Source organism: Chelonia mydas, chromosome 6, assembly GCF_015237465.2.
Source record: "Chelonia mydas isolate rCheMyd1 chromosome 6, rCheMyd1.pri.v2, whole genome shotgun sequence".
Lineage (NCBI taxonomy): Eukaryota > Metazoa > Chordata > Testudines > Cheloniidae > Chelonia > Chelonia mydas.
Genome location: NC_051246.2, coordinates 51,293,893 through 51,321,340, shown reverse-complemented (window position 1 = coordinate 51,321,340; position 27,448 = coordinate 51,293,893). Strand labels below are relative to the sequence as shown.

The 27,448-nt window shown below is 38.5% G+C and overlaps 1 protein-coding gene across 14 annotated transcripts in view; it reads right to left on the bottom strand.

Moving 5' to 3' along the window:
- The window catches only part of PPFIA1 (PTPRF interacting protein alpha 1), an 89,908-nt gene that overhangs the window by 35,851 nt on the left and 26,609 nt on the right, over positions 1–27,448 (bottom strand). For 8 of the 14 annotated variants that reach the window (XR_006291491.1, XM_043548502.1, XM_043548504.1 and 5 more), the window contains exons 3-19: positions 25,724–25,825; positions 24,176–24,340; positions 21,329–21,403; positions 20,718–20,819; positions 20,267–20,488; positions 18,603–18,749; positions 16,066–16,200; positions 14,602–14,685; positions 13,813–13,944; positions 11,203–11,265; positions 9,464–9,543; positions 9,095–9,245; positions 7,944–8,167; positions 6,218–6,452; positions 2,538–2,567; positions 1,468–1,619; positions 505–677 (exon numbers count right to left, since the gene is read on the bottom strand). Coding sequence is in view for 11 of the 14 variants with exons in the window: in XM_043548502.1 (XP_043404437.1) it covers positions 505–677; positions 1,468–1,619; positions 2,538–2,567; positions 6,218–6,452; positions 7,944–8,167; positions 9,095–9,245; positions 9,464–9,543; positions 11,203–11,265; positions 13,813–13,944; positions 14,602–14,685; positions 16,066–16,200; positions 18,603–18,749; positions 20,267–20,488; positions 20,718–20,819; positions 21,329–21,403; positions 24,176–24,340; positions 25,724–25,825 (2,272 nt within the window). In the remaining 3 variants the exon portion in view is untranslated. Of the gene's footprint in view, positions 1–504; positions 678–1,467; positions 1,620–2,537; positions 2,568–6,217; positions 6,453–7,943; positions 8,168–9,094; positions 9,246–9,463; positions 9,544–11,202; positions 11,266–13,812; positions 13,945–14,601; positions 14,686–15,075; positions 15,151–16,065; positions 16,201–18,602; positions 18,750–20,266; positions 20,489–20,717; positions 20,820–21,328; positions 21,404–24,175; positions 24,341–25,723; positions 25,826–27,448 lie in introns of all 14 variants that reach the window. The other 6 variants (XR_006291490.1, XR_006291492.1, XM_037899991.2 and 3 more) reach the window with 2 other exon arrangements.

Sequence of the window (27,448 nt, the reverse complement as noted above, 5' to 3'; positions counted from 1 at the left end):
TGATCAGGAGAAGAAATTAAAAAGATAGCCCTTTTTTCCCCAGAGATACACTAAAGCATATAGTACTTGAATATGAGACATGAACAAGCATTTCAGAATATCTTTATTCTCTCCGCACTCCACGTGTCATGCACCTAGAATCTAAAACAAACATTACTTAGAAAAACACATTAAAAATGTATACCATGAAACTAAGGCCTTGTCTACACTATCGCAGCAAGTCGACCTAAGTTACGATACTTCAACTAAGTGAATAACACCGCGCTGCGTCAACAGGAGATGCTCTCTCGTCCACTTATCTTACTCCTCTCGTTCTAGTGGAGTACTAGAGTCAACCGGAGAGTGCTCTGTGGTCAATTTAGCAGGTCTTCACTAGACGCGCTCAATCAACCCCCATTGCATCCATTGCAGCAGCATCAATCCCCAGTAAGTGTAGATATGGCCTAAGTCTTTCCTTCCTTTTATACTGTTGATAATACACAAGTTAGAAGACAACAAACCAACCTTGTCCCAATGATTCTTTGCTGGTTTGTCCAGGTCGACCCTTTTCTTTCTTACCAAACAAGCGACCTATGGAAGATTTGATCCCCTTCTTTTTAGGGGCTTTGTGAAGGGAATCCTGGCTACTATTACTGCTACTGGGGTTGCTTACTTGCCCATCTTGAGAACCTGTAGAACTTTAGAGAAAAAACTTTTTAGTTTGTAAAAGAATACACATAAAATAATCCCTGCTTTCAGCACAATACATTTTTTATGGCAATTTGAGGTTTTGTTGGAAGCTGATTAAGACTGTCAAGTTACCTCAGCAAATTAATTTCCAGTTTTAAAACATTTCTCGTTACAAAAGATGTGAAAAGCATCACAAGAAGATGTATCAAAAGATTAAATGGAGCATAAATAAAAATACCGGACAACATCCAATATCTCAACACTTTACCCCTTTTCTTATTAAGATATCTTATTAGGGTGACTGACCTATGTCAAGCAACTGCAGGTTATTTGTATATCTTTTGTTATGTATATTACAATCCACTAGATGTCAGATTCCCTGCCAAGTTCAGATGATCATAGGTTGAATTTAAGCCATAGATCTGGAAATGAGTTGCATAATAAATTAAAAATCCAGCTTCCCTTCATCTACGTTTCTTCTCTATAATATGCTTTTTACATAAAGTGATAAAAAGAAAGGCAAACTGCTAGTACCTGAAAACTTCCCCATAGAAAACCAGCTGCCATTAATGAATGTGCTAAGGGGACTGCTTATACAGATTAACTTTAGCAAATCAACTGACAAATTATTCTGACTTTTCCATTTACTTTGACTTTTCAGAAGTTTTAAAAATCAATTTCTTAAAACTTGCATGATTTGAACAACAACTTTGTAGTCAATCAGCTTTTTAAAAATCTGAACCTTAGCTACGTTATCCGAATATTACCCTCATATTTTCTGCCATCTTGCTTACTTACTTTCTTATGTCCCTGATGTCTTCGTGGCTCAGTGTATGCAAAGCTCCTTTATGGACTCTATCCAAATGCAGAGATCGAGGCGAAGATGGTGGTGATGTCTCACATTTTATTGTGGTCTTGTCATCTCGTACTTCTTCTCCAGAAACTGGAGACTACAGGAAAAAAAGAATGAAAACTTTAAGGTTTAGTTTTTAGCATGAATCCTACATTAATACTGTACAAAGAATTAAAAGAAAATGTATTGATTATTTTTTCACTTTACAGTGATAAGGTTCTCCCAGCTCTTTTATTCTGGGGCCATCATTTCTACTCTTTCATTCTTCTGAACTTCCTCTTACTTTTGTAGACAACCAGTGTTGCTGAATTAATATTTCTGCTGGAAATCGGACTGTGGCAATCTTATATAGAATTCATTGCCTCCCTATCCAGCAAGTAGGGCTCAAAGCAAGTATACATTCCCTTTAACAACTCCCTAAAACTAAGTATGCTAATATTACAATATATACACACCCGACCCTTATTAGTTCTTTCAGTAAAGCCACGTAAAGCATTGCTCTAACTCCAATTATGAGGAACCAGAAGAGTTTTAAACAAGGTGTTCTAGCTGTCATGGGCTTAGATGATTACCAGATTTAATCACAACTTCTTGAAATCAGGAATCCCTTTGTCAATACTTATGAAGTTCCTTCAAGTGTGATGAGGATCAGAAATTCAAACTAAGTAATTTAATTGTGTGCTGGTAATCTTCAAAATTCAATGCAAGTATGCCTTTACAGAGACAGAGGAATGGCTACTGCAAATGGATAACATACTGTTTACACTTGGGGTAAAAGTGTTTCAAACTAAATTACTATTTCTTCCTCTAAAGCAGATCATCTTCCTTTTCATTTCTTTATTCCCATAATTTTTTATTAATTTAATATTATTTTAATAGCAGAGATTAAATCTGAACATGAAATAATTTGCAATTATTCACAAATATGTAACTCTTGCAACGGATCTCATTTGCACTCATACTTTATTGTAAATGACACAGCAAAAGAATGTAACTAAGTGGCTAAAGAGTTTACCTTTCTACGGTGTTTCCTTAAATCACTAGGCTGACAGATGCATGCAAAGAAAAGAAATTAAGGGAAACCAGATTTATTGCAAACTCTGTAGCACAAACTCAAAGCATTAGCAGAGACAAAAACACATTAGGGAGAATATAGCAGAACATATATGGAAGAAAACTACAAAATATTTAGACCACCATATAGTTGAAAAATCTAGCTTTATAATGGAAATACCGTAGATACTTAAATAGTAGTTTTAGAGGATAACAATATTTCACCCATATCTACAAGGCAAAATTAAAAAAGAAAACAAAAAAAACATTCTCAGCAAGAAAACCAGTAAATGAAATTTTGTTTTCATTTTTTTTTTTAAATAAGGAGAATACTTGGGCAAAGACTCTCCCTTGATCACACGTATCAGAGGGGTAGCTGTGTTAGTCTGTATCCACAAAAACAACGAGGAGTCCTTAAAGACTAACAGTTTTATTTGGGCATAAGCCTTCATGGATAAAAAACCCACTTCTTCAGATGCATGGAGATCCCTTGATCACAAAACCAAAAGGTACTCAAGGCAGGGACTGAGATTTCTATGTTGTCTGAGTTAGATCCTATGAATTTCAAACACTCTTCATTCTGACCAGTTTGGAATCTTGTTCCCTTTTCTACACTTTATATAAGCAGATGCATTACAGTATTAATCATGAAATCCAGAACTCTGGCAGCAGTATTGTGAGGTAACTTACATTTAGGTTGTTGGAATGAATATGCCCAGTCTATCACCACTACTTCTTCTCCCCCACCCTCACCAAAATCTGTTGAATCTCACCTCTTAGACATTCCCAACCTTTAACAGTGTGCAGAGCAAAAGATCAAAGATTGTTCATTAACTGAAGTTGTACATAGAGCATAATCATATCAGACTGATACTGGTAAAAAATTACATTCATATAGTTTAGGAAACAGATTTACACTGTACTTGGCTACGTATTTTAAAAAAGGACTTGTAGGCAAAAAAAATTTGAGTATCAAAAATTCAATGCACTTTGTATTACAAACAAAGAATGTTTAAAAAGATAGGGTAAGTTTGGGCATTCGGTCCAAAAATAACTGGTCAATTGACCGGTCAAATATTAACAATTAATTCAAAAATTGACAAATATTTTAGAGTACTAATATATTAGAACAGTAACAGGAAGAAAAAAAAAGTACAACTTTATCGTCTCCAATAGGCATAGGGGAGATACTTATGCCCAATTACAAAAAACAAATTACATCAGTTATTTTCATTCAGAAAAATGCAAAACACAATTAAATTAAATAATAAAAATGTAGATGGCACCATGATGCAATTAAAATAGTAGGCTGCCACATACATCAGGGTATTTTTGTTGGAATATTTGAGAATACTGGCCGCGGTCAATTATAAGGTCACTGATTGACATTACTTGACTGGTCAATTGACTGGCTTGCCAAGTCTACTTGGATTAAAAATATGCAAAAGGTAAGCAAGCAAGGAAAATGTGTAAAGATTTGCTCAATCTTCACTCAAATATTTCTGTTTTGATTATCAATGTTACTACAGTAAAAGCTGTGTTATCCGGCACTTTACCAACAGGAAAGCTCTAGAAACTGACATTTCAGGAAGGGCTACGGGAGGGACTTTGGGTGCAGGAGGGGGCTCGGGACAGGGGGTTGGGGCACAGGAGGGGTTGTGGAGTGCCGGATCCAGACGGCGCTCATCTCAGATGGCTCCTCGCAAGTGGCGACATATTCCTGCTGCTCCTAGATGGAAGAACGGCCACAGGGGCTCCGTGCGCTGCCCCTGTCCCACTCTGAGTGCTGGCTCCGCAGCTCCCATTGACCAGGACTGTAGCCAATGGAGCTGCAGGTGGAGGCAGCATGCAGAGCTGCCTGGCTGCGCTTCTGCTTCGGAACAGACCAAGGTGAGTGCCGCCCAGATCCGGTGCCCCAAAACTCCTCCCGCACTCCACACCCAAACTCCCTCCCTCCCAGAGCCTGCACCCCCTCTCATGCCCCAACCCCCAGGCCCGAGCCCTCTCCCGCACCCAAAGTCCCTCCTTCTTAGTTAACCAGAATTTTTGACTTACTGGCATCCCCCATCCCCCCAACATGACAGATAAGAAAGAACAAGCTAATCAAATCACAGTATAGACTTAGTTTACCCTTGAGACTTCCATCAATAGAAAATAAATTAGATAACCTTGAAAGGTACATCAAATATTAAACATACATGGATTCAGGGTCTAAATGTGCTATTTAAATACCAGCCAAGGACATCATCCATTCCTCGTAAAGAAAATCTTAATCATTATAGGAACAGGTGAACAGAATAGAAAAATGAATAAAATCATAGATTAATGCAGTCCTCAATATCCAGTTAATTTGGGGATGGCTAAAGTAAAAGACACCACTGCACGAAATCAACACTAATGAAAAAAAATAGTGTCAGCCAGTACTTGTTAAAGACAGCTACAAGCTTTTAATTCACTAGTTTTAAGTTAAACTAAAAAAGTAACAGCACTGAATTTTTAAAACCATGATTAAACTAGCTTGCATTCATAAATCTGGGACGGGGATGGGGGGGAACCAAGGCAGCAGTACTATCTCTGTGATAGCATTTGATACAATGACATGGGCTTAATGCAAGCTAACAGGTTTAATGTTAGCTAATGTTCATAAATAAAGCGGATTTTTATCAGGAAACTACAAAATAATGTAAAAAAATAATCCATTATTCACAATACACATTAATAAAAATCCAGTATCTCCACTACTGTAGTTCTGGAGGAAGTTTAGGATCTTTATATTACCATACTTCAAAAAATTATTCAGTTATAGAATAAGCCAATAGCTCGGCTAAATATTACCACATGTGATTTCGTCAGTTCCTTTAAATCTTGGAGTTTAAATCAATTACAGTTTCAGTTACTATTGAACAAAAAAATTCATGACAATTTCTAGCTGGTACAGGACTTGCAGCTTATTTTGGCTCACTAACACTAGATTTAAAAAAGTCATGCTGCATTGGGAGAGGAAGCCTTGGGAATAAAAACTCTGACCTATTTTTTCATGGAAACAGCTGCGAAACTCATTTTTGAGTCAATTTCTGCAAAGAAAATATTTAGATTAGAACTTGCTTAAAACATTTCCTCTATAAATTGCTAGCTCAAATAGATTCATTTCAGTTCACTTCATAGATGTACATTTGAAATGTAAATAACACTTAATCATTAACCTTCACGATTATTGGTTTCACATATTTATATAAAATTATTTATTTGTTGAGCATTCAATACAAATGTGGACTACGACCAACAGGCAGCAATAAAACATGTATGATTTGAATAGACTTAAGAAAGAAGGGGGTAAATGGCTGTTGCACTAGGATTTGGAAGAAAAAGGCCAAGTTCTCCCAGGCACAGGCGGCAGCACAGAGCAAGACTAGGATGAGGAGACAAAACGTAGGTAAGAGATGTGGGCAGAGCAAAGAGACATCAAACTCTTGGAGACTTTTTGAAAGTTAAGACCAGCAGTTTGAACCTGATGTTGGAGGTGAAAGGACACAAGTAAAAAAAATTCAATAAAGGAAAATGATTCAAAGGACAAAGGTTACTGGGGTTATTATTTAGAATGCAGATATTTTCTATTATAGAGAAAAAAAATCTGATACTTACTAGTGTCATGATACCTAGTCTGTCCACTTCCCGAGCTGGACTATGTGGAATCCGCCTTGGTGTGGAACGGCCACTGCCAGGAGGAGAGGAACCAGCGAGGGACCCACCAATAAAAGGAAGGGGAATGGAGTTCATTGACCGAAATCGTCCATTGTTATCTAGACTCCCGCTACCAACTCGACTTTCAATTTCCTCTGCTCGCTGCTCCGTATTTTCCTTTTCTTCTTGTATCAATCTAAAAAAAAAGTTTAAAGACTAGGTGATTTTCTTTTTTTTAAAGTTGATCAATTCACTGTAAAATAAGTATATTTGCAAAAGCAATGTGAGACTCAATTACACTGAGATAAGTGATGGGGCTGGCTGAATAACAGTTTTAAGTTCTGTGTGGTTATTTGTAGGACTCTAGAAAACTAAACCTCTACAGACAGGAAAGACAAGACAGCTGCAATTCAGACAGACAACATATAAAAAGAATAGGAAATACGAGGTGACAAAAGGTACTGTGATTGATGTTTTGTTAGTATTGCAGTTCAGGTGTTTTATGTTCTGTCAAATTAGTAAAACTTCACAATGCAGAATAATATGTAGGCCTTTCGGAAGAATTTATTTTAAAGGAAGAGCTTGAAAAGAGTGTTTAGGCACAGATTAAGGAGAGGGATCCAAACACAGGGAGTTGTATAGAAGGACGAATTTTAATATACTGTAATATTGTAAAAATATCATTTGGACTGAGAAACTGAAAGATAGTCTAAGAGGAAGGCTAGCCTTGTGGCAAAAGCACCAGACTTCCTCTGTAAGCAAGGGCAAGTTATCACACCACTCTATACCTCAGTTTCCCTATCTATAAAAAGAGGTCAACACTTCCTTATTTCACAAGAATTTTGTGAAGCTTATTTGTAAAATGCTTCAAGAATCTCATATGAAAGTGTTATATATTCAAAGTATGTGGTAACTATTATTTAGTAAGTACAATATAATTAAAATGAAAACTGAAGGTACTATTTAAAAACAGAAACAAGGAAATCCAAAGAAGTTACAGCCTTTCTACTTAAAAAAAACGGAGTACTTGTGGCACCTTAGAGACTAACAAATTTATTTGAGCATAAGCTTTCGTGAGCTACAGCTCACTTCATCAGATGCTTTCGTGAGCTACAGCTCATTTCATCGGATGCATCCAATGAAGTGAGCTGTCGATCACGAAAGCTTATGCTCAAATAAATTTGTTAGTCTCTAAGGTGCCACAAGTACTCCTTTTCTTTTTGCGGATACAGACTAACGCGGCTGCTACTCTGAAACCAGCCTTTCTACTATTATTACTCCACTGTGCCTAGGTATTTTACCTCTTGCACAGTACAGAAGATCATCCACTCTAACACCCTTGGAAGAATACTACGATAGTAGTAGTTACTACAGAAAAATTTATGGGAGAATAGCCAGAAACTTATCGCATGGCAGTTTAAATGATGATTAAGTTTTGCACTCAATTGCTATTAGCAGCAACAGCTACTACCACCACCATTTATATGGTAATGTCCATCCATATATACAGCATCAAAAGCATTTTACAAAGTTGGCCAAGCATAACCACTTTTTAATTTTTTTCTTTTTCAAATAAAACAGAGGTTGTGTGGCTTACTCATAACCACACACAAATCAATGAAAGATATTTAATTTCTGCTATGAAAGAAGCTTATTTTATCATAATTGTAATTAACAGAAACTATACCTAATCTCTTTGTTAATTGCATCCAATTGCTCTTGAAGCATCATGGCTAAAGTCTGAGCATCAGCCTGACCACTAGGTGACAAAAGATCGACTGAACTGAATATAGTCTCTCTGTCATCTTCACCATCCGAGACATCAACATCACTCTCGAATGCTTGTGCTACATTTGCCAACACACTTGCTTGTTGTGCACGTTCCCAATCCTGTTCATTAAGCGTTTGAACCTGTTTAAAAAAAAAAAAGACTAGAAATCCCAATCTAATTGAAAAACAATATAAAACCTTTACTATTTAATTACTTTCAAGAAGCTAAAAAGATATAAAAACAAAGTCAACAAGTTCTCACTTACATGCTGTAGGTATCCATCAAGAAAGCAATATTTAGAAAACAGTAAAAACAAAACCAATTCTTTAGAAAACTGCAGACTTATAGTAATGGTTCAAGTCATAGAAATCTTATGCATATCCCACCCAACTCTAATGCAATATTGCAAAGGTTTGCCAACAATATTAATCCAAATTCCATCATATGTTTGAGGGACAACTCAGTATATTTAGGAACTGAGCCCTGTCAAAACTGAAGTATTTAAAGGTACAGAGAGATTGCTTGCCAAATGATGGATAGCGTGCTAGATTATTAAATTGAAACTACATCATCTTTGAATGTGCACACAAATTAAAATCTGGATTTGGGTTGTTTCAGATGATATATTTCAGTTTCAAAGTTATATTTTCTATCACACTTTTTAACAACGAACACAGTATCAAAATCCCTACTTTTTCAGTTATTAAATAATAATTAAAACATACATTAAAAGTACGGGTAATTATGTATTTTAGTGAAACAGGAAATCTAGTGTGTACAAAAAAAGCACAATCTAGCAAAAACCTACACTTTAGTATACAAAATAAAAACGTCAATCCCTTAAAGAAAAAGAAGAGTTTTTAAACCTCTAAGTAGCCCACTTTGGGAAAAATACTATGATAAACAATAAATATTATAAGTGCGAAAAACTCTAGTGTCATTATTTAACAAGACTACACTATGCAGCAGCCACATACTATGTACTTCTATCCTACAAACTTGCAATTGCCTATTAGATCAAAAGAATCCCACCATATTTTGCTATCAAAGTAATAATGTTCCATTACCTTTGAAGGTTCATCACGTAGAGCTGCCAAACGCCCTTTCTGGGGCCGTCTTAACACTGATGAGGTGGTATAGGGATCCGTATGACTGTCAGCCACAGATAATGGTGTCATCGGATATCTGAAATCTGGTACACTACCCAAATGTGGTCGGCTAAAACGTGAACATAGATTAAATCTTTAGATGTTTGGAAAAGACTATTCTTGCTCCTCCAGTTTTAATTTTTAAACTGAAAGTAATATTGTAACTTTGGCATAGAAATATTCATTACTACACTCAGGAAACATGTTTAAAATTATAATAGAAAAACAAAATATAACAAAGCTGATTTTAATCTCTAGCAAAACAGTATTCTCATTAAATGCTTGTACCTATGATGAAGAGAGGTGGCTCTGATCCTCATTTGGTCATTTTCAGCCCTCATTGCTTCTATATTTAGTACCAGTTGATCCTGCAAAGAATAGAACAAGAAAAACAAATCAGGAAACAAACATACAAGAGCTCTGCCATTACATTCATTAAAAAAAAAACAGTAATAATAATGTGTACATCTTCCAGGCCCATAGAGCTCATTTCCACTATTATGTGTTCCATGCAACGGATTGCCTTCAAAACTACTCCTCAGTGAAGCAGACCTTCAAAAGACTTCTGCCATATTAACAGTGGTAACCATTAAATCACCACTACTGATCTACCAAACACCAGAGAGCAGTATTGGAAGTACTGTGGTAATTGAGATGCCTCATTCAATTATGCAAGGTTAATGCTGATTTTTTCTTTTAATTGAAACAACTGAATAAGAGATGTATCCACATGTGAATGACCGGCTAACACTGATTAGAGTAAATGAGAAAACTGAATTAGTAAAGACAGCCTGAGGATGGCTGAAGCTCTGTACAAAACAGGACCTTAAATCCAGCCACTTGCAACTAGGATCTCCTCATGCTTCCCAGAACTTTATATGTAAGTAGTAACTGAATGATTGAATAAGTCACTTCAACAGAAGACTGATATGAGTGAAATTAGGAACCTAGATAGCCAATGGCGAGTGGCAATTCCCAGGTTGAGAACTCTTGTCCCATGCCACAGATATTCAAAGCCCATCCTGCAGAACACACTAATATAACCTGTAGCTCTTAGTTTCTTTAAATCTGCATAACTGATGTAAAACCTGTGCAACTTGGCCAACCTGAAACTCACTTCACAGCAAAGTATTTTAGAACACATAGTACATATTATTGCTGAATAAGCCATACAAGTATTGTGATGTCAGAGCAGACATTCCCATAGCTGCTCACAATGTGAATCACCACAACTTTGGGAAACAGTCAATGAAAGGTTGTGCCCAACATTATTTAGAAAGAAGTGGGATGGCCAGACAATTAAAGGAATTTTGTGCATTCTGAGACCCCATGCCCAGAAAGTATAATCCACTCCTCTCCTCCAAAACATCTTCAACACCTTTCGTGAAAAGAGCTCTGCTCCTGATGATTCTGAGCTGCTTAATCCTTCCCCGACCGACAAGAGCTCAACACAGCAGCCAAGTATGATAGGTGCTTCTCCTGTCCCACTCCATAATTTTTGAAGTAGTTTTTAAAACAGTAGTGTACAAATTTTACAATATTGTTCAGTAGCAAGCTTCTTAAAATGTACACTGGATGCCTCCGTTATAAAATATACATTAAGACGCACTTGCCACTGAAAAGTTTTATTTGTGTTTTTACTGCTCAATGCATAAGCTATGCAAAAAATATGAGTTAGACAGGGCCTTCAGAATCCTGGTAAATCATCAATACAGCCCTCTTGTTTTCACCTAGTTTGTACTTACCTGAATTAAATTAAATAGATAATTCTGCTGAAAAACTTAAGTCACCTGTAAAAGCTGCAACAATAATCCTCTGAACCAAAGGAGGCAACCAACCTTTTACAATAAACAGTACTAATTGTGCCACAAGAAATTACCAAGACCAAGGCAAGAAACCAAGGAAGTTTAAATATTTTTACACAACCTGCTATAACTAGAAAGTTTTTTAGTATAGTTTATATCATATTCCAGCTATGTCCCACTGAAACAGTTAGTTTCTCAAATCAAAATGTATCTGTATAATACCTTTTCATGTTGAAGATCCTCTACTTGCTTCTTTGCATTTTCAACTTCTCGAAGAAGAGAGTTCTAAAATAAAATTTATTGCACAAGTTATGTTACTGTTAATCATTGTAGATCTTTCAATTTTTGAAGGGTGATTAAGAAAAGCTATTACAAAGGTCCATTACATACGGCATAACTGCAATACCTCTTTTAACTCATAGCTACTTAATTTATTAACTAAAGAAAACTATTTGTTGGGCATACCACTGTTTTTTTTTTAATACAATTAAAATAGATTCAGACTCCTGGGTCTGTGCTCCTCTATATGATTAAATTACTAGTGATAAAAGTTACCAGAACACTAAACAATTACTACTAATAATTAGAGCCCTGCAAATCTGCGGACCATTTTTGTGGATTGAGGATTGGATGATACAAATTTTGTATCTGTGCAGGGCTCTACTAACAAACAGTGGTTTTATCTGTTTGCTAGTTTCCTTTTGACAAAGTTATTCTAAGTAGCAGAAATAATTTTAATGAAAAAGATGACTCTCAGACAATCAAATCAGGATTGTGGTACAGTTACCACCATACAGTAATTTGTCAGCTATACAGTATTGTAAACTCCGGCACTCTGATAGTTCTCATTAAGAAGAGTGCAGGGATTTGCATAGTCATCATATGGCTGTTTATCAATATCTGTACTATAAATACACACATTTTATACAATAACTAGCTACTACGATCATGCTCAAACTGACTCCCCAACTCAGACTACGAAAGTTGTCTGTCAGCTACAAAGATCACCACCACCAAAGCATCTGGCTTCCTTCAGCTGAAGAACAAGATCTCCAATAATGTATGCGACTGTAGTAAACAATAATAATGAAAATGGCATTGTCACTGCAAAAGGGAAGTTGTTTTAGGAAGTTTATAACCTTTTGACTCATTTTCTCCTCCCCCGCCCAAACCTGTTACACACTTATCTTGAAAGTTCTTGTTTTTAATTGTTTGCATCTTAATTCAGTTTTGAAACACTGTAAGCTACAATATAGGACATTCTGGGGAGAAAGGCTTAATGACCTGGATAGAGACAAATGAGATTCTATTCAATTATACATTTTTGTTGGTTTCCTATTAATCATTCATTTATACAGAAAAGTAACAGTACTTTTCTGAGCATTAATACTAACAGTGAAGTATATCTAAAAATGTCTTTTTACTTCATGAATATTATCTCAAACTTAGAGAGTTCAGTCTTATTCCAGAAAGAGGTTTTGTATCATGGTTAGGTCAAACATACAGGCACTGTGACACAGCGCATAAAATATATTCGCTGGTGGTGGGAATAGGTCAGTGCTTTGAATCTTGCTTCCCCACTATGTTACAAAGCCAGAGGCCAAATATTTCAGATTTAGGGAGCCTAACTTTAAGCACTTAATTCATTAGCTCCCAAAATTAGCCAAGAGGGCCACAGCAGAGCTTTAGTCAATCATGCCTGATTTTTCTCAGTTCCCTTTGAGAACAAAAGCAGAGAGGAAATCAAAACCCCAGCTCTCTTGGGATTGTAGCAAAGAAGTCATCTGCCTCTAGAGCCCCGGAACAGTATTGTCAGAAACTCAGCTGGGGTGCTGGAGACAGACCACTTGCTTGTCACAGTGAAAACAAGTGCCTCCGAAAGTTCAGATGGATCATAAAATATGCCAACGTGTTGAAGTCTTTAAAGAAAGGGCCATTTAACTTTTACTGAAGAGTTTTCCCAGGTGAGCACTGTATTACAAAAGACTCGAATCTACATCTTCAATATGGGAGAATGCAAACTGAAATGATCACTGAACAAAAGGAGAAAATGCTACCACAGAAGGAACTTCCTTGTTTTCCTTTAAGGATTCTTTCATCCTACTGGGAGGAATCACTGCATTTCTTCAAAGAGGAATCTCTGAAGTACTACAGATGAAAGTAAGCCAATAAGTGAAAGTCCATGCAGGCTGCAAGATGTCACAAGCTGGAAGAGGAGCTGAATTAGGAGGGCAAAGAACAGAACCTTGGACAGACGTCTGAAGCATGCAATAACTGATCACTTGGTCCAGTGACCATTTTTATAGTCAAGTAGACATTCTCCTGTGAGGGAAAGATGATATTTCTCTAGCTGACAGGATCACCACTATGATCCAGGAAACGTTGGACTAGACAGGAAAGGAGGAGTAGGGAAAACGATATAGGAGAAGAATGGGACTCAAGATCTGTGTTCTGTTCCTGACTCTGCAACAGACTTCTTGTATGACCCAAAACAAACATGTTTATACGGACAACGCCAATCGTCAATAGAAAGCATAAAAATCCTTTAAAAAAAATTAAAGGAATCCCCCTCCCCATCCCCTAAGAATTAAGTTTAGGACATAGAAAGCACTCTTGATAAATTGGCTTAGTTTTCTAAGAATCAGCTATTTTCAAAAAGTCATGCTGATAGTGTCTCTAAATGGAAGTTGTTTATGATAAAAGATACATTATTTAACAAATAAAGTTACAAGACTAAATTATATATGTATTGTAAAATGTGTAACAAGCATATTGCTGTACATTTCATTAACTTCTAAGCTACTTTCATCATCACATTAAATTATTTTCTACCTTATCTTCCAGAGCAGCCATCCTTTCCTTGAGATGAAGCTGAAGTCTTTCATTGGATTCAGACAGAAGTTTATCAACAGTATCTGATAAACGTTTATTATGTTCTTCATTCATCTTCTCTCTGTGTCTAGCCTAAGTTATTTAGGAAGCATTAAAAGTATGATTAATTCAAAGCTGTTGAAGTTATCTGTCCTACAAAACATTGTAAAAAAAGTGACATTTAGAAAGATCTCCAGATTGTTAAAACTGTAAGGCTCACCAAACCCAAACTCCTTATTTTCTCCAATGAAAGACACTTTCCTCAAAGGTTCAGAATTAATCCAGATACCTTGATCATCCAAAGGCCTTCAGGGATACCCAAAACTTCAGATAATCAGAAGTACTAGATTCACTGGCTTCCAAGTGTGAGTTTACAGTATAGTGACTAAGTCGATTTCAAAGCCTGCAGAGCCAACTCCAAGGCCAGCTGACTCAGTATGTCTACAGAAGACTTTTTTTTGTGAGAAGGGAGATCTAATTAGAATAAATTGTGGTAGACCGGTACTTTTCAACATTTTATTTCAAATTTCAGCTGGAAACTCAAAGCTCACAATCAAGTTCACTAACTTTAATTAAGAGCAACAACTAGCAATCATCATAAATCCCCCAACCTCGCTGCAACTTTTAGCACCACATTAGAGGTGGGACATAGAAGAAGGGAAGGCCCAGCTCAACCACAGGCTACCATGCAAGGGATCAGAGTTTTACTTTTCAGGTTGATTTCTATACCAAAAAATATTTTTGTAATACCCTTTGCAATTCCTGATTCTTTTCCTCCAATTGTGCTTCCATCTGTCGTAACCGTTCTTCAATGTTGCCATGTCTCTCCTCAGCCTGTCAATTTGAAAACAAACTAGAACTAGTATTTAAGTCTTTAAGAATGTACTGAAGAGTGATGTGCTAGCAGGAAGCATAACATGCTTTTGCGTGCAAACTGCCATTTTTGTCTATATGAAGTGCAAAACAGCTTACTACCAGAACCTAAGAATCCTCATTAGGTTAAATGATGATCAATTAATCCTCCCACACCAGAATTTCATGGTTCAACCATTGCTGACAATGGACTTCTCACCAGGAAAATTTACATTCATATTTCCAACAATGCAATAATGTATAAATCCCGTCACATGATTTCCTCTCTACACTCATCCCCATTGCCTATGTTAGTAATCATGAAAAGCAGAAAGCGGCAAGCAGAAACAAGGACCGGTGTACAAATTCTACCTTCCTAAACTTGGAGGCAAGTTCCAACAGTTTAGCCTCTTTAGCAGCAGAGTTCCCAGAAGACAAAGGGTCAGACTACAAAGCCAATAAAGGGATAGGAAAGATTTAAAAAAAAAATGAAAACAGACTTTAAAGACACTCAAGAAGTCCATTTATAGCTACTAGACATACTATTACTTCACACGATAAGCCGCTATTCTCCCTGCAGCAATTTAAGGACATATAATGCAAGCTGAAATTTGACGGCCCATTACTTAAAATCTTCAGCTCAATCCTTGCTTAGGCCTGGCCTATACCTAAAAGTTAGGTCAACAGATACGCTACTCCAGGGTGTGACAAGTTCACACCCTTGAGCACCACAGCTATGCCCATCTAACCTTCAGTGTCGATGCAGCTAGGTCAACAGAAGAATTCTTCCGTTCATCTGCCTGCCGCTGGTAAGAGAGGTAGATTACCTACAGCGATGGAAAAACCCCTTCTGTTGCTGTAGGAATTGTTTACACGATGGCACTACTGTGGCATAGCAGCAGTGCTGTAGTGCAGAGATGGCCTTAATTTAAAAAAAAAAAAAAAAAAAAAAAGGAAGAAGTTGTCTTCTTCCCTGCCAAGTCATAAGTTGCTGATCGTATTAAATGACTCCCAGCACATTCTTTCTCGACTAAAGCAGTTCTATACAGTAACAAAAATAGAAATTCAAACAGCAAAGGGAAAGGAAACACTTTTCACAATGCAACACACAAAGCTGATACAAAAGCTGCTACAGCAAACTCCCAATAATAGAAATACAGAAAGAGGAAGTCATTAGAATTTAAATATTTTGAACATATGCTAGATAATTAGAAGAATGAATAAACAGAAAGCACAGAATATAGAAAACATTTTACTGATTCTGTTTGGAAAATCAGTGAAAATAAGACTGAGAACAGAATTGCTATAGTTGGAATGACCACAGAAAAGACACTCTCACAATGCAGTGAATTACTGTCCCACCTTTGAAAGTGCTGCAACTCTCTGTGCCAGTTCAGCCTCCACCTCAGGCAAAGTCTCAGCTTTTCTCAAAGTCTGCTGCAACTTTTGCTCAGCCAGTTCCAGTCGTTCTTGCAACTGTCTGTTCTTATCTTCACTCTAAAGATCGAGAATGCAAGAGTCACCATTTACAACTAACATGGTAGCTACTTGTTCCTTTATCAAATACTGGAGTAGAGAGACAGCTTCCTTTATTAGACTAATGGAAAACAATTTTTCAGCACTGATTGTACTTTCCAAATACAAAAAGGAGAAAAGCAGCTTCCCAAACTAACTTTTAAAATTAAGTTTGTCAAATAAAAGTGCTATTTCACTGCACTAAAAATTGAATTCCTTCATAAACACAACCACAGCATGCACACTATCATGAAGGCACTACTAATGGATCCAATTTTAAGGTTATGCAGAGGTTTGCAGTTATAGAGGAGATCAAATTCCTTTGCTATTTAAGTAAAATTAGTTATATGAGCACTAAATTTAACACTTAGTTTTCTGGCAAAGTTAAAAGTAAATGTGTTCAGTATTTTAGAAGTTAAGGTTAAAAATGACTTAATGTTTCCTTCTGTTCCCTCTAGCTAAGTGACTGGCTTATAATCCTTCAAAGTTTAAATTAATTTAGTTGTACACAAAAATCTCAAGCATAAACCAGTTTTCTTTTTTCAATAAAAGAAAGAAAGAAAGTGATAAGCATTATTTGGTGCAACTGTTTCTGTTTAAGTCAAAGGAAAGAGATGGATCAAATTTATTCAAAATCAGAAATGGTTCCTGTCAAGATTCCTCCCCGACTCTGAACTCTAGGGTACAGATGTGGGGACCTGCATGAAAACCTCCTAAGCTTTCTTTTACCAGCTTAGGTTAAAACTTCCCCAAGGCACAAATTAATTTTACCCTTTGCCCTTGGAATTTCCACTGCCACCACCAAACTTTAACTGGGTTTACTGGGAAACGTCGTTTGGACACGTCTTTCCCCCCCAAAATCCTCCCAACCCTTGCACCCCACTTCCTGGGGAAGGTTTGGTAAAAATCCTCACCAATTTGCATAGGTGACCACAGACCCAAACCCTTGGATCTTAGAACAATGAAAAAACATTCAGTTTTCTTACAAGAAGACTTTTAATAGAAGTAAAGGAATCACCTCTGTAAAATCAGGATGGTAGATACCTTACAGGGGAATTAGATTCAAAACATAGAGAATCCCTCTAGGCAAAACCTTAAGTTACAAAAAAGACACACAGACAGGGATAGTCATTCTATTCAGCACAGTTCTTTTCTCAGCCATTTAAAGAAATCATAATCTAACACATACCTAGCTAGATTACTTACTAAAAGTTCTAAGACTCCATTCCTGTTCTGTCCCTGGCAAAAGCAGCACACAGACACACAGACCCTTTGTTTTTCTCCCTCCTCCCAGCTTTTGAAAGTATCTTGTCTCCTCATTGGTCATTTTGGTCAGGTGCCAGCGAGGTTACCTTTAGCTTCTTAACCCTTTACAGGTGAGAGGATTTTTCCTCTGGCCAGGAGGGATTTCAAAGGGGTTTACCCTTCCCTTTATATTTATGACAGTTCCTATCAAAGATAGTAAAACTTCAAAGCTTAGGCACTTCACTGCTTCTTCTGTATTCAAGCCCCTGCTCCCTACCTACTTTCTCAATCCCCAAGCAGTCCACTTTCCTTCACTCTGTCCTCTCTTCCAGGTAGCCCCACTCACCTAACTGCTTCCCTTCCTAGACCCCTAGCTAGAGCCATCAGCCAGCTGCTCATCTTATTGTGCTGTCTCTCTGCTAAGATTCAAAGGGATTCCTGATATGATATCCATTGCCTCCCACAGGTTTGCTCAGTCTAGGTTAGAGCAGTGGTCCCCAAACTGTGGGGCGAGCCCCCCTAGGGGGACACTGAGAAACATTCAGGGGGGCATGACAGAGCCCAGGCCAGCCCCGACAGAGGGCAGGAAGGAAGCACCACCCAGCCGAGTTATGCCCTCAGCTCTGGCCCCAGCCTTGGCCTCTGGCTGCTGGCCTGGCTGCAGCGCCACTCCCAGCCTCGGCTCCAGCCTCAGCTCTGCTCCCAGCCCTGCCTCCAGCTCACTCCCTGGCACCTGGCCATGGCTCCAGCCCCAGCTCCCCGGGGGAGGGGTGGGGGGGAGGGAGAGAGGAGGAAGAGGGCAGGGCTAAATAGGGGCACGATGTGAAAAGTTTGGGGATCACTGAGTTAGAGACATGCATGCACAGAGGCAATAAGGATAAAAGGAAAATTCTAATTCTTCAAAGAGAAAACAATCTAAAATACAACCTTAACTTTGACCTCAGACTTTCATAGGTAACCATAGCACATTAGACTTATTTTTAAAGTATGACTGCTCGTAAAATATCGTAATCTTCTTCATATAAAAAGTAAGTGCCTTAGCACACACTGGGTACTACTATAGTTTAAATATTACCATCTTCATCAGGAATATATTGAACAGAATTTTCTTAATATTTTATTTTAATTAAAATTATTACCTGTCGGTGCATGGAGTCTTTATTAGCAATTTCATTTTCAAGTTTATCATTGAGGTCATGCACAGATGTAGCTTCACGCTGTGCAGCGAGGTAGCGTTTTTCAAGAGTTGTAATTCTCTCTTCCATGTCTTCCTTTTGGGCCATGGCCTATGTTATGAGAAACATTTGTCAGAATAAAGAAATTACATTTATTCACTAAAAGCTATGCATTATTTATTTAATAATCTGGGCTAAAACAGTATCATAGACTCATAGAATTCTATGATACTGTTTTAGCCCAGATTATCAAACATACTTACTGATTGTGCTGTAGGAATGAGAAAGTATAAGGTGTTGAAATATTTACTTAGAAAAATTGTGTTATTAAATTACACACTCACTTTAAAATAAAAAAAAGGACTAGCAAAGAGTCAAGTAGTGAGTTACAGAATGCTTAATTGTTATTTACCTCAGAATTATTACAATATTAGAGTAGTTTTCCTTATAGTATGTTAGACTGAACTTAACGCACTTCAATTTTTTAACTTGGAGCCTTAAATTCAGCTCTTAAACTCATATTCAGCCATTAAATTTTTTAAAAAGTGTCCTATTTTCAAAGGTTTTGTGTACTCCTAAATCCCACTAAAGTTCAGATGTGCTGCAGGAGCTCAGTATCTTTAAAATCAGGATCTTTATTTAGGTAGCTAGATATGGATTTAAGAGCCTAATTTTAGGCATTAAAGTTTGAATATTTGGGGTTAGGCTTTGACATCTTTTCCAGATTGTCTATTTTTGCATAGTATACAGCACTGCTTACATTTCCAGACTAAAATTTATTTTAAAAATATCATTGAATGTTATCTCCCAGCTTCTTTTAAGTACACTTTAAATCACCTTTAGAACAGTTGGTCTTATTACACGAAGTTCCACAAATCAAAGAAACTGTGAGGATTATGTTCTGTACTTTGAAATCTTTGAAAATACGAAATGTTTTATACTGTAGATATTAGGCATTTTTCAAACAATTTGTTATAGTTAACTTAAGGAAAAAAAGAATTGACAAAAGTTAGGGTATCTAAATTTTATTCTTATTCCTAGAGTAGCCTTGCTCTTAGAGGATTACAGAGATAGCAATGTTTATCGTATTTGTGTATTCATGAATTTTTGGTAGAACATCTATTCTAAAGCAAGCATGGATAAATTCCACATCTTTTTCCCCCTGGGGTAGCTACATATATGCAACACCAAATTTTCCTTGATCTAAGTCTAGACCCTAGCTGACAATTAGCAAGATACATTTCTTCCAGCCCAGAGGGCAGAATGTAGGACACCTACAAGATTGTCAATGTTTCTACTAATTAATTAGTAACCATCACTTTAGCAAACAATTAATAGAAACAAATTTGAGAATACACAATTGAACGATACAACATCAAGAAAATTAGCACTCAGGAATGAGCTAAGCAGTTAGGCCCAGATCCAAAAAGGCACTTAGGCGCCTAAATCCAGGATTTAGGCACCTAAATCCAGGTGGTGGATTCCCTCCATGGACTGCTAAAATGAGGTAGCATCTCCATGAACCCCAGACTTAAGCACCTATCGCCATAAGAGGGAAAGGGCTTAGTACACCCACGTAGCGTCTGGCTTAGCTGGAACTACTGAGACTTTCACAGTTCATTCCTCACCTCTCGTACATCTCTTTGCAACTTTGTATTCATTTCTTCTGATTTTATTAAATCTTTTCTAGCTGTGTCAAGATCTTCTTCCAGCTCTGTCACTCTGCTAGAAAGAGCAGTGAGACGTTCCTTCATTTGGCCTTGCTCGTTGGTCTGCTTGTCTATAATTTCTTGGAGTTCTATAACTTTAGCAAGGTCTTCATCGTGGCTTGAAGAACCATCAGAAGATCTCTATTACATTAAAAAAAAAAAACCACCACCTTAAGTTTCCACACTACATGGAGCTTTGAAATATACTATATTGCTTCAATATAACAAAGCTAATTAAAGTTAGTTTGTGCAGTCTATCCAATAATAAAGTTGTAATAATTACCTTGTGCTTTAATTATATACTTAAGAGTGGACAAATATTGCAACCCATACATGACAAAAAAAATCCATCAGTGTTAAACAACCTTACCTTCCCATTTGTGCTTGGTGTATTTTCCTGATCATGATTTATATCCAGCACCCCATCAGTTAGTGTTCTTTTCTGATTGTTTTGCTCTTTCAGAATCATTAACTAAAAACAAAAGTAAAAAAAACTGTAGCACATTTCACTTTGTATTTCACTTATGACATAAGCAATAGCTAACATAGTACAATGACCTCACTTTGAAGCAAATGAGTAAGTTTGGAGTAATGAATTTTACTGATTTAATCTTTAGAAGATTATTAATGCTTTAAAGAAGAGACTGATGCATGTATGCATGGGCAAAGATGTAATACAGGCAGCTAAAAACCTATTCCATGCCTGCTATGCTACCGCCATTGGTCTTAAACCAGAAAAAATTCTATCTGTGAGACAGAATTATCAGCTCATATGTATAGTTCCTATACAGACTTCTATCAACAAAAACTAAGGTGAAATCAAACTCATCCAATTGGGATCTAACTAAACAAAAAACTACTAGTAAATAACTAAGAATCATCTGTATATACTAATATTTGGAAGAATACTGATTTGATGCTATGGAATAAATTCTTCCACCCAAACATCCCCCCAAATTTTATTTTACTATAGGGACCTACCTCTTTATGCGTAGTACCTAGTTCTTCTTCCAATAAACTACATCTTTCAAGTGCTACTCGTAATCTTTCCCTTACCTGAAAAATAAAGTCATCAGTAACAATCTTATAGCTATCTTAGCACTGAGCAACTGTGAACACAAGACAAAAATGTTATATGCCTAGCAGTATGGCTTCCCATTTCAGTATGCTTAATTGCTCCATCAGTGTCAATGACTTACACCATCAAATTCTGAAGTTTTAACATGCATCACAGAAAGGATCTTCTGGAAAACTGACTAAGATTTTAAGATAAACTTTTGACTGACACTTTACCTAACAAGGAGTCAGAACTTCTCCATTGGGCAGGTGAACTCCACTTGCTGCCACCTTTTAAAACCAGACTAAATTCTGTGTATTTAAAATATACCTCCCCCTTGTAAGGAATACTCAAAGACCTGTAATGTTTGTATTATCTAAGGAGAAGTTAATGATTTCAATTTATAGAATTTGCAAGTTATAAGAAATAAGCGTTTTACCAGACACAAAATTTAGGAATCAAACTGCTAGTTGGGAGTGGGGTTTATCTTAAGCTGCGCCCATTTGCACAGCTGAGCTCTATGGTAGCAGGCCCAATGCACAGGTAAACTGAGGAGCTCCAGGATTCCCTCTTTAACCAGCTTCCTCCTGTGTAACAAATCCAGGGTTGGCGGGGGCAGAGAGGAGTTTTTCCCCTGTCCCTCCCTTTCTAGCCCTACTTCACTATCTTTCCTTCTTTTTTCATTTTCTTCTGTTACACACATATGCTGTCAATGTAAGGGAAAGGATGTGTGGACCAGTGAAAGGAAGAGTGGGATGAAAGTGAGGCTATGAAGAATGAAGAGCATGTGCAGACGAAGGGGTAGAATGAATGAATTTTCTACATTAAGAAAATTTACAAAAAAGTGTAACACTAGTGCAAATAAGCTCCTTGAAGAGATTTTATTCTTTAAATCTTCCCCAGATGCAGCATGACTCCCCCAGCCCCAGAGCAGCCACCATCCTATCTTCGCTGCTCTTGCAGCAAGAAGCAGCAGCACACTCAAACTCCAACCAAGTAGAGCATACAGAAAGGTGTCACGACTTCACAACATTAAGGAAGAGGGATAGCTCAGTGGCTTGTGCATTGACCTGCTAAACCCAGGGTTGTGAGTTCAATCCTTGAGGGGCCATTTAGGGATCAGGGCAAAAATTGGGGACTGGTCCTGCTTTGAACATGGGGTTGAACTAGATGACCTCCTGAGGTCCCTTCCAACCTTGATATTCTATGAAAACACGTTTTTGCTTTCCCTGTTGACTGCACTGACTGAACCGGTAATTATCATCACCTCCTCACCGACTCACTCACTAGTTCACTTAACTGTTTCTTTGATCTGCCTTGTCTAGGCCTGGTGTAATTGTTCACCTTAAGTACGGAGCCACTCACTACACTGCTACTGATTTCTCTCATTTAACTACTTACATACACAAGTAACTGTCCCTTGAGCATTTGATTTTGTATTCGTGATTAGGAACAGAGACAGTAGGAATCAGTAGATTCCTTGTAACCACACTGCACTGTTGATTACTGGTACCACTCTACACTTTTTGCTCTCATCTCTAACTTTACCATTTCTCTGCATTGCATTTATCTCCCTTTTTCTCTCCCTTCCCCTACTTCATCTCCCCTTCCATTCTACCCTCTCCCTATGTTACTCCCATCAGCTTTTCACTCTTCTGTTCTTCCTGTCCCATTCCACCACCTCCTCACTCCTACTCTCACAAATCATACCTCCGCTTCCTCTCTTGCCTTCTTCTGTTTGCATCTGGTAACATCCACCCCAACTCTGTCTGACTCCGACTCCTCCCTGAACCTTCCCTATCATCACCACCTCCAGCAACTTCCCTTTCACCCTTTTTCTCCAGTCCAAATGGAATACCCAAACCCTATTTATAAAAAATGTCTCTGCCATCCACAACCATCACATCTCCCTTTCTCTTGCCTCTCATATCCCTAATTTCCTCCTCCAACACTGATAAATGCCAGCTTACCTGTCTCTGTCCTCTTAAATTCATTAAAACTCTTGCTGGGGGGAAAAAAAAAAGTCTTCCTGGTTTGTTGTTTCAACCACACCACCATTTTGTTTGTATCATTTCACTGGCTTCCCTTTCCCACAGCATCAAGTACAAACTACTTGTTTTCATTTTTAATGCCCATTGTGGCCTCAGATCAGACTGATCTCTATTTTCTCTCCATCAGTGATGCCAGCCTTGATTGCCTGTGTCAAATTTTCCAGCATATATGTTTGTTTTCTCCCATGCCAATTCTTTTTCATGGGAACAGTACCCTGCAAAAGCCACATAGCCACACCACACTATTCTCCTTAAAACTCACCTATACATGACGACTACAAAACACTTGACAATGGTTAGACAGCTGGTATGCTGCAACTGCTGCTTATTTCTCTAACCACAACTGTCAGCATTAAGAAAAGGAGGACTTGTGGCACCTTAGAGACTAACAAATTTATTTGAGCATAAGCTTCAGCATTGTTACTCTGTGCTCCCACTATCTATTTGTTGTGACCACCTGTTGTCCATTGTCTTCTACTTCGTGTGTACAGTACCTAGTCAATGATGCCTTTTATGTGTTACTGTAATACAAGAAAATAAGTGTGAAAACCCCTAATGTAGATATGTTGCATGAGCACAAAGTAGGGCTTTTTACACTAATGCAGCTTACATTGGTATGTTAATATAGTAAGTTACACTGGTTTTGCTTTAGTACAGCACATCTACCGTACTAAAGAGGGGGGAGAGGGAGGAAAAACATTAGTTGGCACACTTCGTTACCTTTTCATCAAGGGCTTTGTGATGTTCAAATAGTGATTTTAGTGCTTTAAGAACTTCAACTTCACTAGAAACTCCTGCTGGAGACTGAGCCTGTCTCTTTACAACAGTCATTCTAAGGGACCGCTCATGTCTGGAGACTAGACATTCCAAATGTTCTAAAAGCAGCTGAAATAAAAACAAAAAAGTAAATAAGGAACAAGATGTTTATACCTGTTTTGAACATCAGACTAGAATGACTTTACTTTCTAAAATATTAGGTTTGATTTAAGAACTTTCAACCCAGGAGTCAAAGTTCAGTGTTAAATATATTAATTTGTTTGCCTTTAACATTTCAGTGATATCTTTGTATAAAGTTAATAAAATGGAACATGGACCACTGTTCACCCTTTTACCCAGCATTCTTCCCCAGACCTAGCCTCTAGGTAAGATGCCAGGTTTGACAGAGCTTCATATTAATCTTTGCTTCGATAAGACTTCTCAGGTCCTAGTCTGTTTCAAGTCTGGGAACTGCTTTCTAATCACCAGGACTGGGTTGTACACAGGAAATATATGAAGAAGTTGTTGGAGAGCAACTGCTCGAACCATGGTTGCACGAACTGTGTGGATCTCCATGACCTGCACTTCTACTCCACTACTTCAGAGTCTTACGCTAATTCAGAATCCCTTATCATGAAGGAACCCTCTGGCAGTCAGAGCTGCAGTCCTTTATCTGCCGTTAGGTGGAATATACACAGGGTGCATTCACAGCCCTAAAAGACACTGCTATACTGTCACTTCCTTATATGAGGCACAATTGTACCAGCAGCGAGAATCCATATGGACAATACTCAAAGAAGAACTTACAAATTTTTATCTTTGAGTTTTAAGTTGGTGTATAAGAGCATGATACACAGTCTGAAGGGAATCTCAATATTAAGTTCAATTCTCCAATTAATTATATTTTCCTTAATGATGGTTTAATGGGGTTTACTGGTCCTTTAAGTAAAAGAGGAATTGGAGGGGGATGAAGTCAAGTGTCTCCCCATTCCAAGAGTCTCAACAGACCAAAGATCCTGCGGAGAAGTGGGGCAGACATGGGGAGAGAGGAAATGGTCTCAGGAGAAGACAGTCTTGGAGAGACTATTTAAAGGCCTGAAGCCAAGACTTTTGTAGTATAGATATTTGTAGCTCCCTGTCTCCTAATCGCTCAATCAATCATCCAACGAAACAAGACAAAACCCAGGTAGGTAGGGGATAGCAGAGAAAGCTCCCTGTTCTTACTGAGAGCAGATGTTATTATCCAGGAAGGACTGTGTGCTTGCTGACCTCTCCTCCCAACCCAGGAGAGCAAGTACTGAGTTGGTGAGACCTAGAATACAGCACACCAGCAGAGACACCTGTTTTGTATTTGAGGTAATTTCATTTTAAAACAAACAATATTGCAGCCACTCCAGGTGGAGCTAGACAGAAAAATTTAAAGGGCCTGCCAAAAAAGAGGGACAGACCGGCTCCGGGTGGTAAGCCAGCCACAGATGACAATAATCAATAGAGATCACACAAGTAACTAACCCTTGTATTATTTCTTTCTGCTTTCAGTTCAGCAATTTCTTCTTCCCTTTCAAGGAGCTGTTCCCTGCATACATTAAGCTCTTTAGTAAGTGCTGCAAACTCCTGGAATAAAGCAAACAACAATACATCAGTATCGTAAACGGTGTGCAATCCAATTATATTAATTATTACCACAATAAGTAGTTCAGTAAAGTTGTAATCAATTATTTTTATTCAACACATCTAAGGAAAAAGTTTATCCAGGAAGGGGATGGTGATGCTAGAAGAGGGGTGATGTTTTCCAGGAAACAGGGCTCATGACTGGGAGTCAAGAGACATGGATTCTCCTCAGTATGTGAATAATCTCGTGTGGTATGAGTCAAGTCACTTCAATTATCTGTGCTTTTATTTCCTTTTTTCTTAAAAACTTTTCAAGCCTAGCAAAATATACTGTTTACTGAGGTCTACACATACACTAAGGCCCTGTCTACACTTGCAAGTTGGAGTGCATTAAATCAGCCCCAAGCGCCCTAACTCCGGAGGAGTCCACACTGGCAAGGCAGGTAGAGCGCGCGGACCCTGCGGCTGGAGCACCCCTGGTAATCCACCTCCACAAGCACCATAGAGCTTGCTGCGCCCCAGCTGGAGCACCACGGTGCCAGTGTGGACACCTGGTCTATTAATACGCTCTGATCAGCCTCCAGGAAGTGTCCTACAATGCCTGTTCTAGCCACTCTGGTCATAACTTTGAACTCTACTGTCCTGCCCTCAGGTGACCAACTGTCAGACCCGCCCTTTAAATTTTCTGGGAATTTTGAAAGTCCCCTTCCTGTTTGCTCAGCAAGGCATGGAGTGCTTGCCGTGCTTTCCAGGTGACCATGCCTTCACGCGCCAGGCAATCCCCAGTATGGAGCAATGGCGAGGTGCTGGACCTCATCAGTGTTTGGGGGGAGGAAGCTGTCCAGTCCCAGCTGCGCTCCAGCTGTAGGAATTAAGATACCTACAGGCAGATATCAAGGGCCATGACAGAAAGGGGCCATGACCAAGATGCACTGCAGTGCAGGGTTAAAGTGAAGGAGCTGCGGAATGCCCACCACAAAGCGCAGGAGGCAAACTGCCGCTCCAGAGCTGCTCCCATGACCTGCCATTTCTACAAAGAGCTGGATGAGATATTTGGGGCCGACCCCACCTCCACTCCGAAGAGCACCATGGACATTTCTGAGGCCATGGCAGCCCAGAGTGCAAAAAGGCAGGAGGCAGAAAGTGGAAGCGAGGGTGCTGAGGAGGAGAGGGGCCCAGAGACAGAGGACGGCCTAGTATCCCTAGATGCATGCAGCCAGGCGCTGTTTTCAAACCAGGAGGAAGGTAACCAGTCGCAGTGGACAGTGCTTGGGGAAGAACAAACAGCAGATGAGGTAAGCAGCTTTTATTTTGAGAAGGGAGTTGTTGGGTACGGGCTGTTGGCGTGAGGAGCGTTACAGAAAGAAGGGTTAGGGCTGCATGCATGCCTAGATGTGGAATAGGGCGTTGATGTGCTCTCTCACATCATGGTAATCGGCCTCAGTGATCTCACTGAAGGTCTCCTGCAGAAGCTGGGCAATCCACTTGCGCAGGTTCCTTGGCAGAGCTACTGTGCTCCTTGTCCCAGTAAGGCTAACATGTCCGTGCCACTGTGCCATTAGGGGCGGGGGGACCATTGCTGCATACAGGCAAGCCACATAAGGGCCAGGGCAGAAGCCACATTGT